General features: G+C 50.7%; 1 protein-coding gene across 2 annotated transcripts in view; it reads right to left on the minus strand.

Moving 5' to 3' along the window:
- The window catches only part of MMP17 (matrix metallopeptidase 17), a 68,891-nt gene that overhangs the window by 12,852 nt on the left and 41,371 nt on the right, over nt 1-14,668 (minus strand). For both annotated transcript variants that reach the window (XM_054844898.1, XM_054844899.1), the window contains exons 2-4: nt 12,574-12,706; nt 10,510-10,636; nt 2,900-3,183 (exon numbers count right to left, since the gene is read on the minus strand). In XM_054844898.1, the coding sequence (XP_054700873.1) occupies nt 2,900-3,183; nt 10,510-10,636; nt 12,574-12,706 (544 nt within the window). The remainder of the gene's footprint in view (nt 1-2,899; nt 3,184-10,509; nt 10,637-12,573; nt 12,707-14,668) is intronic.

A 14,668-nucleotide genomic window follows, 5' to 3' on the forward strand; every position in this document is an offset into this window, starting at 1 on the left:
ACATGTTGGATAAACTGGAAGGAAAAGCTTTGGAATAGGTGAAGTTTGAAAAAGAAATTTTTCTCCAGTTGGAAAAAGAAGACTGAAGTGTATCATATGAGACCGGTAAGCAAGCGACACACCAGCCCACAGTGCGAGTCCTCAGCCCCACACAAGCTTGGGGATCACACCCCCTTAATCCCGGATCACCGATGGCACCTGAGAAAGAGCTGGACAAACGGCTGACACAGCAACCTCGGCAGAACAATCCATCATCCCCGCTAACCCATGCCGCAGGAGCTGGGCCACAGCAGTTGTCTCCCATATCTCATGTCTGCCCTGCAGCAGCTGCAGACACAGTCTTTGAGATGCCCAGAATACCAAACTTCTGCTGCCAGCCAGAGGCTCACCAATGCCCGCAATAATGAGCAAAGCCACGTGCCAAAGAACTGGTGAGTGCCCGGCAGTGCCTGCCCGCCCACGGTGCTCGGCTGGGCTTTCCCTCCCTGCACACGCTGGCATGGCACGCTGCTGCCATGGCCGAATCCACCATGAACACCTTCCTGCACACTTACAAACGTGGAGCTGTTCACCTGCTCATCAGCCAACAACACCGCTCCTCTAACTGCTGTCCTGACAGGGTTATGGCAGAAGGGGCAAGGTGACCACCTCCAGCTTGTTTCCAGAGGATTTGCTTGTCTTCTTCCCTCCACACCTTGTGCTGGTGGGGCTGCAGCTCCAGGGTCTGCTCCCTTAGGCAAACACTTTGATCCTCACACACCACACTGGGCATCAGGGAGACTTTATTGAACACTGACACCTCCTCTGATGACACTTTTCCTCAGTCTGGGCTCTCTCTACTCTTATTGTCTTTCACCAAATTTCCTTATTTGCAACGCAACCCCCAGACCCTCAGACTGCACCCACACACAGACCCATCCCATACTCTCCAGAGCCTCAGATGCTCAAGTCAGATCTCAACAGGGGTTAATGTCTGCTTCCAAACCTGCACCATTGCTGCCAAAGCAAAGGAGGAGCTCCCCCCAGGAGCCATACAGGACTGATCCTGCTTGGTACATTCCCACCACCCAGCTCTGAACCGGCTGGGCCAAGCACCCGTGCAATTGTTGTCCCTTGCTGCACAGCAGTGCCCTGCAGAGCAGTACCAGAGGGCGGCGATGATTTGAAGTATGGCTCTTAGAAAGATCGTGATTGCAAGTATTGTAATACAAAGGCACTGAGGTTGGAAAGCCAAGGTCTCTGCGGAGCTCAGGGGAGCCCCACGTCCCCTGTGCCACGGTCGGGGCCAAAGGAGATGTTGCGCAGAAGCAGCCATGGCTGATCCTGCACAGTCCTTTGCGCTCCCCACCGGGCTTGGGGTGTTGGGTGGGATATTTTTGCTGAATTCTGCTTTTTCCTTGATGACTATTATTTACAGTGTCTGTAAACAGACGGGATTTTTATAACCTGTGCTGGTTCTCTCCGGCACTAGGAGGGAACAAGACATATGCTTTCTGACATTTTAATGCCAAACTGACAACCTTGGGGATATTTTTATATCACCTACCAAGTTGTTATTTTTGAATCACTAGGGAGAACAAAATAAATAAAAGATGAAGTTCAGATAGTTCTAAGACCTTCAAAATAGAGGGCAGCTTTCTCGCTGTCAGGCTCATCCCCTAGTCTCTCATCGATGCTTGGAGGGATCCCCCTCTCTGGGGGCCACCGGCCCTGAGCCCGCTCCTCCATGCGGGCCTGTTTCACAACGAACGTTCCCAACCACCAGGTACAAAAAGGGGCACCACTCCTTACTTCATCACATAACACGTCTGCTACGGCAAGCTACCAGACCTCAGGACTTGCGTCTGCTCTGTATGCATGCAGAGCAGAGCTGCTGCTTTTTTTGATTCCCCAGAAGACATCGCTTGGGGTTGCACGGTGGCATGAATCAAGGAGCAGGTTGAATCCTGAAGAACCAGCCTGTCCAGACCTTTATCTTTAACCCCAGACCTCCTCCAGCACGTCTGGTGAACACTCCTGCCCACAAACACTCAGCAGGGATGGACAGAGGTCAGCTGGTAGGAAGGGAGGAGAAAGGTGGGGAGAAAGAAGATATTAGCTGGTTTCAGAGAAGATGATTAGGTCTAAACAAAATCATTAAGCTGAGGCAGCAGGAGCCCACAGGGAGGCTGGTGGAGGAGGTGGTGTGACAAATAAACAAGTGGCTGGCGACTGCAGAGGAGGCGCTCTGTCAAAACGTGCCCGACACAAAAGTTGGGGACCTGATCCCCACAAATGGCTTGCGCATCTGAGGCACATTCGCTTCTGAAAGTCCATCTGCTTATTAAAACTCTGTTCTAGTCAGATGAGACGAAATAAAAGAAAACAACCTGTAATCTGTAACCATCCTGATGGCAGGTAATGGACACGAGATGGCAGGAAAAATCTAGCATTCACAGGGGGCTTTTTCCCTGCAGATCACAGAGCCCTTTCCAGGCAGGCCAGCTGATAAATACGCTTTAAAAACAGGAAACCAGGGCACGTGGCAATGAAGCCACCCAAAAGATAGTGAAGTCAGAGAACACAGTCCGCATCCGAGAGCTCCAAGAGCTGCACACCCAACCTGTGACCTTCCAGGTCCCAGAAGAGACAGGGACTGGGGGAGGGCAATGGGGAGTTCTGCAACTGCCGATACTATGGGGAGAAACAAGGAGACATCAGTGAGGCTTCCAGGGATGCACAAGGTCCTCTGGCTGCTGTCGTTTCACTAGCAAGGCTAAATGGGGAACCAGAAGAAGGTGTCGGGACCTGCGAACCTGGGGTGAAGGTGTAGCGGAGACTAAACTGCTCTAGCCACCAGCACAGAAGAGGGAAATTGCAAGCACATGCATTTGTCTGCAGCTCTCCCACCCTGACATACCTGATGATCGGAAGGTCCAATACTCATCATCGTCAAAATGGGTGTCTCCTGCAGTGTGATGGTCTCCAGGGAAGAAAGCATGTGCCACTGTCCCACCAGGTCCATCAAAGGGATAGCCATCATTGTGATCTGCCTTGGAGAAGTCTATCTGGATGTCGGCGTTGTTACCTGCCACTTCATGGAAATTCAGAGGCGTAATGTCGCTCCAGACCTTCAGGGCGTAGTACATCAGGGCTCGGACTGTGTCGTGGCCCAGGTGGGACTCTTTTGGAAAGGTGCGAACTCTGAAATAAAGAGGGCAAAAAAGAGGATAGGGCATGAAAGATCTTTTGCGAGGACTACCAGGAAGGGCTCTGCCAGTGCCTGGTGCGTTGCAGAGCCTCAGTGAGGCCTCCAGAGCTCTTAGCACACCTCCAAAGTGCCCCAATATGCTTTGTTTAAGTCTCTGAATCACTTCTGTTCCAGAGCTATGACGATTTCAGAGACTAAGTGTGGGTCCTCTGGAAATACAGAGCTAGTCTTGCCCACCAGAGTGTGAAACACCCCACAGGCGTGAAACAACTGGGATTTGAGTCCTGGTACCTCCCGATCCTGCTGTACTGGATGGCAGTCAGCCTCTGAGCCACACTTCACGCACGAACTGCTGTTAGGGCCCAGAACTACTACCCTTGCCCAGCCTTGGAAATGCCAACGCCATGAGTCCCTTTCCAGAGCTTGCCCATTTCTTTTTTCAAGCTCCTCTTCAGATCTATTGATGGTTATTTTCTCACCACTTTTTTGTTCCAAGTGCAACCCAAATACTCAAAGATTATTGACTTGTGAAGTCTTTGCACTGCACACAGGCCCATCACTTTTCCTGCAACAAACAGCAGGTCATTGCTCATTCTTATTACACGCACGCAGAAATCCAGAATGGATTTGCTGCCTCCATATATTTCCCAGCGTGTCTGCTGGAGGTATAAAATATTCTCTGAAACCAGTACACTGCCAGCAATCTCTGAGACTGCAATCCATAACAAGGAGGAAGAGAAAAGGATGCATTTTATGTAAATCATGTTCAAAATCCTTCCAGTCTGTTGCCTGCAGGAGACGGGCTATCTGATGGAGCACTGTAGTTGAGAAGTTCTTGCCTTGTTTCTTAGTAGAAAAAGCATTGAGGAGCAGGGGCTTATGACACTACTGCACACATCACAGGGCTGTTATGGTTTCCCTGTATCAGCGCAGCGTCCCTTTGTCCCCATCCTGGAAGAGAAGCCGGGTGGGACGAGCGGTGTGCTGGCGTTTGCCCTGCAGCTGCAGGATTCAAACCTCCCTTTCGGTCTGAGCTGGAATGAGAAAAAGGGCAATGTTTCCTGCATATCCAAACCTTGAAAAAGAATTCCTACTATTGTCGATTTAATAGAAGAGGTGAAAAGACAAAGATGCAACAAGGCACCTTGGCTTCTAAAAGAGTATGTTTAGATAATCTTTCATTGACAATTTTGACAAAAATAAACACACTCCAGGAAAATTTACTGTTGGCTGAGTAATTATTGACAAAAAACAATTCTGCTGGAAAATTTCTGGCCAGCTTTAACCCAGTAATAATGGATACTTTATTTCTTGTATACCAGCACACCAACCAAAGTGTTCATGAAATATTCATGGCTTGACAGATTTTTAAAGGCTGAAGCAACAATTATGATCACCTCACTTGCCCTCCTGCATAATATAGCTGGGAGAGCATCGCTCAGTATTACACCACTGCCCGGCACCAATGCGAAGTAATGACCCGACTAAACCTCTAGAAGTAATTACAGGTGTCAGAAAGGGATGTCACATCACTCAAGCTCTTCCTACGAGTAGTAATTTGGGTACTGGGAGACACCACGGATCAGCGAAGGGGAGTAGGAGTGACTCGCTGACTGAGGTTGGATGCTCTTGATTTCCCAAATATTTGCATATAGCCCATGCCCTCAGAGACAGGCAGCCCGAGGTAGGTGCCACCTCCTGACCTGGGCAAAACTAGTGAGGGTTAAATCCAGGACAGAGAAAAAAGGGACTCAGGAGAAAAGCAGAAATATCACTAACAATTTCTCTGAAGAGCTTGGGAACCCCATCCTAGAGACAGTGGGAATAAGATGGGTGAATTAGGCAAAACACACCACAGCCAGCTGAGCAAAAATCACTCATATCTACACCTTTGCTATCCCTAAACCATTCTGGACAAAGACAGACCTTATCTAGTAAGCTAAATGAGTTAGCATACACGTAACATCAAATAATCACAGGACTTCAAACACAACATATTTGTAAAGACGACAGCACGGAGGTACAAACAATATGAGCATGGGATTACAAAGGACAATTTTTTAGGCAATTTTTAATTTATAGAAGAGACTGTGGTTGAATGTAAACCTCTTCAGTACAGAAAAAGGCCACCTGGTTTCTAGATATTCTTTAACTAGGTGTTGTCATCTTCTACAACACTCCTCTAGGCTTAGGTAAACCCTTTGCTGCTTTAATCTCTACCAAACAAGTTGTTATATGTGTAAAACACAGCATTTCCAGTCCACCTGTCTCCAGGATTCTTGGTGCCTAGGGCATGGACTTAGATTTGGGGACATTATCTGCTCTTCCCTCCTCGAGCCCTGCTCGACCACATGAGTCCCATCCCTTCCCTTCCCAGCTGTAGAATGAGGATAATAAATCTGATCTCCCTGTAAAAGGACAGCAGATGAAAAGCCCTGTCTAAAGAGACAAACATTATTAACATTCATCCCAACCTTGACTCCAGAAACATTAGATTAAGGCAGAAACAGTATCAATACTTACATTGCTTCTTATAAAAGGTCCTGCACCTCTGAGCTGACCCACATTTTATTAGCATGCTGCAGGTGTAAGTGAAAAATCCCCCATCCTTTATTCATTACCACCGTTATTTTTCAAGAGAATCCCATCAGGGTTTTTCAATTCAGTATCTGATTTGATTGCTGGAGCTCTGCTAATTGTTTTCAATGAGATTAGGAGAAGCCTATTATGCCGATAGGACATTCGTTGGTGTTGTGTTACCCAGTTCCACTGAAAAGGAGGCACATTTCTAACATCATGCAGATACACACAGGACTAAATAAGCTTCCTCCCACCTTGATTATTATTATTATTTGTAGTAAATGGTGCTTAGGTACCCAGTGGAGAGCAGTGCTGCTTCTTCTTGGATGTTAATCCCTCCTGAGACTCCCCCTACAGAGCTCCAACCGTGAGCAAGAGCCTGATGTGAGTAATTGGAGAGAAACCCCTCTCCTCCAGACGGCCCCGTCAAGCCACCGGGAAGGCGATGAGGACTGGGCTGCTCAGTCCCCCTCCAGCCACCCCACCAACGTGGCCCCAAGCTGTCCACAAAGCCACACACCGGGACACCCTGAGGAGCATCTGTCCCCACAGCAGATGGAGCTGTGCAAGGCGACATCAGCTACTGAGCAGTACGTGGTTGTAAGTGGCACAACTGGATGCTGAGGAGAGCATCTCCACTTGGCTTCAGGGGCTCACCCAGGTGGCAGCACTACCACACAGATGAATCAAAGCTGACTATCACCTGGCTGCTGCCAGTCCTTCACCTGTCCCCTGGATCCCCTCCTTAATTGTCCCATCCTAAAGAGATTTTGGGTCCAAGCTAGTGGAGACCAGAGAGGGCTGATCTGTCTGTCTGCTAAGGAGGGGCACCTGGACCAATGGTTACTTTGATTTCTGGGTTCCTTTTTGGTTTTTGTCCTCCCAAAGACAAAAGTGAAAGAGTATTAGTGATGTATGAGAAATCAATTGCTGGTTAATGAAAGCACTCCTTCACCTTCTGCAGCCCTGAAACCACAGATAAATAAAATAAATGCTGAAAACTACCAAACACAGCAGGCTAAAGATTGCCTGATAAACTCAAATTGATTTTTTTGGGGGGTGGGGACGAGGGGACAGTTGAAGGGATGGATGCTTGCTGCCATGGCACAGGCACTTTCCCAGCTGCCTGGGGCCACCCATGGCACGAACCATGGCCCTGTGAAGACAGGCTGAGAGAGTTGGGGTTGTTCAGCCTGGAGAAGAGAAGGCTCCAGGGAGACCTTACAGCAGCCTTCCAGTACCCAAAGGGGCCTACAGAAAAGCTGGAGAGGGGCTGTTTACAAGGGCATGGAGTGACAGGACAAGGGGGAATGGCCTTAAGCTGAAGGAGGGGAGATTTAGATTAGATATTAGGAAGAAATTCTTTACTGTGAGGTGGTGAGGCCCTGGCACAGGTTGCCCAGAGGAGCTGTGGATGCCCCATCCCTGGCAGTGTTCAAGGCCAGGTTGGATGGGGCTTTGGGCAACCTGGGCTGGTGGAGGGTGTCCCTGCCCATGGCAGGGGGGTTGAAACTAGATGGGCTTTGAGGTCCCTTCCAACCCAAACCATTCTAGGATTCTACGAAATCAGATCTCAGACTGCGAGAGGAGCAGCTGCTCCAGGGGGTGCTGCCACGCTTCACCACCCGCCCCAGCCATTGTGCCCCCCCCACTGCTCCCTGCGCTGGCGGTGGACGCCAGCATGGCAGCTGCCTGCACTCTGCTCCAGCTGCTCAGGACTTTTCCTACAAGGGTCCCATAATGGGTGATGGGCACGTTATGACAGCCCTTAAGCAGCTCTGCACTGGGGGGTGACATTCCTGCCCGCCTTGGGCAACTGTCACCCCCAGGAAATGGGGGGCATAGCTGTCTGTGACCAGCTGGGCTTGGGCTGGGAGGTCCCCATGGTGGGATGCCATGGATTAGAGGAAAGTGGGAGGATCAGGGCCACCATGGGGAAAGGAGCCCGGGAGCGGGGTTACCCCGGTTGCACACCTTTACCCAGTGGTACCTGCCTGGCCATCGCCCCTCCACACTTCTGTAAATCCACATCTCAGCTCAGGCGGTGACACACCTCCGCTGCGCGTGGGCTCAGGATGCTCGCAGCGACGGTAGGCAGCGACTGACAGACTTCACTGCTCCCCTGCCGCCTGCGTTCGCTCCAGCTCCGGCGCCCCATGTCCCGAGCATCGCAGTTTAAAAGACTGCGGCTTTGATGAAGTGGCACCAGGGACTTGCCCTTAACTAAAGATGGATGAAAGTCAGCTCAGTTTGGCAGCAGGCTGAGATTTCAGCAAGAAAAAAATCTGGGAAATTTAGAAAGCTGAGCTTCGGTGGCTTCCCCTTACCCCAGGGAGTTTAAAGCACGCAGAGAGGGGGCACAGCCCTGACGCTGCATTTCCCATGACTGCAAAGAGATAGCGAGCACCTGGGAAGAGACAGACGCCAGCTCTGAACTCCCCTTCTGCGGGGCATAACCAGGAGCAATAATGCAAAACTAGCAAAAGAAAAACCAGGCTGCAAATGCAAGGGGGAACTCGCTGCAGGCAGGTCCCGGTGCCGACACCAGCAGAGGGCAACCGCAGCACGCTGCGCCCCACTCCAGCCGCATCACAAATCTGTCCCACCGCCACCTCATCCGCTTACTGAGTGCGCCGGTACCTATGTACAACGCAGAAAAAAATAAAAAAAAAAATAATAAAAGTCCCATGAGAAGAAGATTTATACACTGTAACATCCTGGAAACTTTCCCTGGAGATGAGGAACAGAAGACTGTGTGTGTCTGACGCTGTACTGGGATGCTCTGAGGCTGTACCGTACTGATGCAGCCTGTACTGGTTTGCTCCCTGAGCCCTCCAGTCCCAGAGGCCGGCTGTACTCAAGGGTTAAAAAAACCCCGCAAGCCTGAGCAAGACCAACCTGCATGCCTATAAAATTTTGTTTGCCAAACGCTGCCTTCTCTATCAGCGCGGGTGCTTATCCTGAGATCATCCTTTCGTACAGCTTTGCTTACCCGTTTATTCCAGCCTTGCAATTGTTCAGGTTTTTCTTCCATTTTTAAATGCATGGCATACTAGAACTTGGTTTTGTTTTCTTTTTTGAAAATCTTCAATCAACGTGTAAAAGGTAAGCGTGTAAAACTTTACGTCTCTATTGGCAGATTTTCACAGCCATTTCAAAAAAGCTATTTTAATCTCAAGTGTTGGATGTAAATACTATGTTGGAGTTTCTGGCTTCTACAATCTCCAGGTATAAAATACAGCCCTTTCTTGAACAAAAGCCAAGATCTTGGAAAGGATCAAAGAATAAAAAGCAGAAATGAGTTTTGTCAGGCGATGGATTTTTTTATGTCATACGTATAAAATCGTCTCGCACCTAAACCCCTTTTTATGGCCATCTTTGATAGTTTCCAAGGGGGTGGGAGGCAGGGGCCATCCCAGGGCTGCATCCACCAGAACAGCCTGACCTCATTCCTCCTCTGTGCTTCGCTCCAGCCTGGGACTGTGGACACTGGGCCACACGTCTGGAGTCCTGGTGGAACCTGCAGCACCGGGCTCCTGACCACACCGCCTGGTCACCACACCTGCCCCGCCGTGGGCATAGGTTGGGTTTGTCCAGCCCAGCTTTGCTCAGAGGAACTGCTGAAGTCAGGGCTGTGCAGAAGATATCCCCCTGCACTGGCTATGGCAGCTCATGGGACATCAGAGCAGGTTTTATTGATTTGCCCAAAAGGGAGTTTTTCCCTCTCTGAAACATGAGGTTTACTCCTCTTACCCATGAAGATGGGGCTGGTTAACAGGGGGACAGGCTGAGCTTTTATAATGTGGGTCACTTCACTACAAGAAGCCATCCATGAGCCAAAATTGTTTCTTACTGAAGATGAATTATGTTTATCTTTTCTGAAAATAAGGTCTCAGAGTGATGTGCTGGAACATGGATCAAATCCTTGGTAAGGCCACAGTTTCAACATGTGTCAACAGTGACAGCCAAGTTGAGATTTGTAACTGCAGTGGGAGGTGGACTCACTCTAGGGACTGCCAGGATCAAAGAGAAACTTCTTATTTATGAAGAGATCTCTCCATAGCATCCACATGCATGTTCAGCATAGTACGAGCACCTCATGGTGCTCACCTTTCTTGGAGGAACAGTCACTGCAGCACATGGTCTTTGAGGGAGGAAAAATGAATCCCAAAAAGCACAAGTCTTGGTGGGACAGGGATCAGCCTGTTTGCCAACCATGATGTGCAACGTGGCTGTAGGGACTCTGGAGGTTGGACCTGAACTTCTGCGTGGTACAGGTTCAGAGTGACCCACACACATCAGTCCCTGACGGCAAGGACTAGGTGCAAAATAATGACTCTGTTATCCAGAAAACACTCCCAGCCCTTGGACTCAGGTGGGGCAAGAGAAGAAGCCCTGTCGGTGCCCAGCCAAGTCTGTGACAGCTGCTTGAGAAAGCACTACATCCCAATGAACTCAAGAGAAATGATGCTCTAATCATTGCACTGCAGAAAAAAGCTCCCTGTTAATCCACCAGCTAAATCCGCACCATTCCCAGCTGGCAGCCAAGTGAGTCCAGAAGCCAAGGCTGGGATCAGCAAGAGAAGAGTTTAAACAATTAGTCTGTGGTGTCCTGGGAGCGTGGAGAGACATATTTTAGCACATCACCCTGAAACTCATCGCAAAGCCGTATTTAGCCCAGGTCTGCATGGGATCAGCCCTTCGCTGCAACATTTCCATAGAGGAGGATGAATTCCTACCTCCAAGACAAGTTCCTTTTGCTCCACTTGGTGACAGCCTGCACGAATCGCTTCCTCCTGGTCTCCGTGGTGGTGAGGTCAGGCAGAGAGCAGCGAGGCGTCTTCATCAGCTCCAGCGTGGCTTCATCTAGGGTTAGGGAAAAAAAAAAATTATGAGAACGGCTAAGAAAATTGCAGGGGGGACAGGGAGATGGAAAGGGAAGTGCCGAGGATGCAGCAGCAGAGCAAAAGGCAATGCCCCAAAAGTTGGGGCATGGCGCCAGCCCCAGCATCACCAGAGGTGCCACCCATGGGGCACTGGGCCTCCTCTGTGCCGCAGTTGCACCCAGCGGCGGCAGCAATTCCTGCTGAAAGCCCATCTCCTCAAAGCACCCACCAGCTGGGGCTGCCAGGAGGTCAGGGGAGATGACACCCCACGGCCGGGGGGTTAGACACCAGCCCTGCTGTTAGCGCCAATGGACAGTTTTATCGATTTCAGGAGAAAATGCAGCAGGTTACCTCTTGCATGACACTTTACAGATCTTGAAATTTTGTGTGGAAAACCACCTGTGGCCAGCTTTGATTATATTTTAAAACATAAATTTTTAATTATTCTGTTTTATTCTCTCTGGCTGAATTTCCCATTCTTCCCCGGCAAAGCAGAGAGACGTTCACATGGAAATAAACTATATCACTGTTCGGCTAGGAGCTCATTTAGAAAATGTTCATATTCCTTCTTATTTATTTTTAAAACTGAATGAGAACTTAAAGCCCCTATTCTCATCTGCTGAAAGGCAGGGTACTTGTTCTTTCACCCATTTTCCCTGCTGGCTTTACCTTTTTACTTAAACACTTTATTTTCAGATGCAAACCCATGTCCGTGACCTGCCCAGGGAAGCCCCTCAGGCTTGTTCCGAACACCCCCTCTAAAAATGAAAATACAAATGGATTAGAAAGGCTGTCCTTGCTCCTGGGCCTCCTGCAGCTTGTGATAAGGTGGAAAAGAAATAATTGCACACATTCAATTAAGAGCAGAGAGGGAAGGTCCCAGTAACGGGACGTGGCCGGCAGCTGCTCAGGCGGCAGCTGCTCCAGGGGACCGGCAGAGGCTGCCGGGCATCAGAATGGACGGAGACCGGTGGGCTAATTAGCAGCTTCTTGCTAATTCTGTCCTGAGCAGCGGAAGAAATCTGGCCACGTGGCAGGAGGTCATGGCCACGCATCAGGGAGGGGAGGAGAGCAGACAGGCGCCCTTCTGAGGGCCAGGATAATGCTGGCTTTCTTCTTCCCTCAATAAGGACGTGGAGAAGAATGACCCCGGCCATGCCAGGGAGCTTGCGTCACCTCAGCCTGGCCTTGGGCTGCTCCCTCCCAGCAGATGTGGCCGCCATGTCAGGCCGAAGCCGCCTGTCACCCTGTCCGTGCTGGCCGGTGGAGCTGCTGAGGCAGGTGACAGGCCCTCGGCTGGCCGGGGGCAACCGGGGGGTGTCTGGGGGCCCTGCGGCTCAGCGAGAGCCAAGGAGACCCTCGCCAGCTCCACAGGCGCCTCGTGGCCCTACGTGCCATGGCAGGAGCGAGCAGTGCTGTGGTGACGTGACACCACCTTCCTCCCTCCCCTGCACTGTGCCCCAGCGGTGAAGAAACTGGAATATCTACGTACACAAATTAGGAGCTTAATCAGGATTTTTGTTCAACTCAATTTGATGCTGCAATTAAGGCTTTGAACAGGACAACCTATCAGCCTTAGTTTCTCTGTCTTTTTTTTTTCTTGTCTTTTTTTGTGGGGTTTTTTTTTTTTTGATTACACCAAGAGCTATTTTAAGCACGATGGGAACCCCAGGGGTGTGTGGGTCTGGTGAAATAATTGCTTGCCTCAGGTTCTTGAAAGCACAAGGCAACAGAACACCTGAGCCATGTAATTACTCTTACAGCTGCAAACTGGGCCATATGTTCCACCTGCACGAGCTTTTCCTGGAGATGAAACTACTCCACAACTCAGCACCACGTCCCCTCTCCTCCCCGGACCTGCAAGGAGCCGTCCCTGTATCCCCCTGCACAGGAGAGGAGGGATCACGAGCCACTGACCTAGGACCCCCGTCGCCTCGAGCCCCCCAAACCGCTGCATGGCAGTGATGGCCTTGGTGAGCTCCTCCTGCGTCTGCAGTTGTCCTGTGACAGGATCCGGAGGAGGCAGATACCCAAATTTTGTCAGCCAGTCCTGTGGAATGAGAAGGGGGGGGATGAGAAAAGGAAAGGAAGGAAATATAGATGCAGGGAAAGATGCTCTGAAGGTCCCGTCTGTTCCACTTGGAAATAATTTTTCTGTTTCCATGTTTATACCCGGCTTTCCCCATCGAACCACGCAGTCTCTGCTAACAAATGGACGTGTCAGGACGGATCTGTACACATCACTTCAGTAACGGGATTCGGCGACCGTCACGCGTTCCAAGGGTGACATCTCATTTTCCCACCCGGCTGTAGAGCATTTTTGACAGCGGCGGCAGCGCAGCCCCAACCCGAGGGTCACACCGGTGCCTTGGATTCAGCCCTCGGACACTGGCAGCTCTTACTGGAAACTTGCTGCAGGGCTGAGCACAGTGAGGGGAGGAACTCTGCCCGTCATGAGGGCCAGGCAATGCCACCTCCCTCGGGACCTCACTGCTAGCAGGAGCCCATGGAGGTCTTGGGGATGGTCCCTGGGTCCAATAGAGGAACCTCACTGACCTCCGGCCAAGGCTGCAGAGCAGCTGGGTTTTGTCCAACTTTGTCTCGGACAGACCTCTCTGACCGTATGTGCTGGGCTTTAAACTTTCTGCTGTCCCCCGCGGGCACCACAGTAAGGTCACAGCTTCCCATGAGAGGTGAGAGGAGGGGACCTTTCCTCCTCCCTGCCAGCGCGGGGAACACCTCTGTGGCCAAGCGCCCTTTGCAAGTCTCCCCACATCAGCACAAGGACTGTGCCTGCTCTCTGGGTCCCTTCAGCTGATGTGCCACAACGCCATCATCCTGCTGTGACATTGATTGACCTGCTGCAACTTTCTGCTGCTTTCCAGTCCATGCATGGCTGGGGCGGCCGAGCTTTGAGATTACAGTGCATCAAGGGTGCAAACAGCTTGGCAGAGGCTCCCTTCATCTGGTGGAGATGAGCTGGAACACAAGGACGAGGACATCCCTGTAGTCCAAGCCCCCTCAATGCACCCTGATGGTTTGAGGACATCAGGTTAACGCTTGGACTCGATGATCTTAAGGGTCTTTTCCAACCTAAATGATTCTATGAAGGTGGCTTGACCTTCACAACACCAAGATTTTGGCTGGAAACAAACCCAACCACGAAGTCTCTGAGGCCCCTCTGAGTCACGGAGTCATCCAGGATCCAAGGCAGATTACCTCAGCATTGACACAAACCCAAGCCCTCCGGAGAAAAACACCATGGAGATGTAACATGCCAAGCCTCTTCCTCAGAGGCCACCACGTGTGGTGGGACCTTGGCTTGGTCCTTTCCCACCAGTTCCCAGGCAACATGAGCACTGCAGCTGCAAAGTTTCAGCTTCCGAGAACTGAACGCTGCCGCAGTGAGAGCTGGCAGTTTCCCAGCAGTGCCATCACCCTTCCACCACGGGAGGGAGGGGTATGGGGACAGGGAGCAGAGGAAAACCCTGCAACAGCCTTCCCCTAGAAGGTGGCCAACGCCAAAAAGTCATTCCTAGTGATTAAAGCCCTCATCATTTGAAAAGAGAAAAAAACCCCACAAAAACAAAACATACATGGATTAAAAAAAAAAAAACCAAACCAACCCACACTGTAAGAAAATCCCATTGATAACGGCAACAGATTTCTCAGCTTTGGATTATTTGTTCAAGGGGATAGATCGGCAGAGTCGCGCTCACCCCAGCAGCATCGGAAGTGTCGGGACTGACTTAATGGTGAAGCTGAAACCTCAGTCACCCGCAGCCCCCGACAGGGCCAACTGATTTATTTAAGAAGAGAAATAAATGCACCCTCCTCTCCAGCATTTCAGTGTGCCATGGTTTAACCATCTCTCTGCCTGTTGCTTTAAAGCATTTAGAGTCAGGTACAGGTATGTCCACCACCAGAAAACAGCAGGGACCTGTGAAACACCCGCACGTCCCTCTTTGCCAAAGCCTAAGCAAGCGCGGCCATGTGCCAGCGATCCCCCAGC

Source organism: Grus americana, chromosome 16, assembly GCF_028858705.1.
Source record: "Grus americana isolate bGruAme1 chromosome 16, bGruAme1.mat, whole genome shotgun sequence".
Taxonomy (NCBI): Eukaryota; Metazoa; Chordata; class Aves; order Gruiformes; family Gruidae; genus Grus; species Grus americana.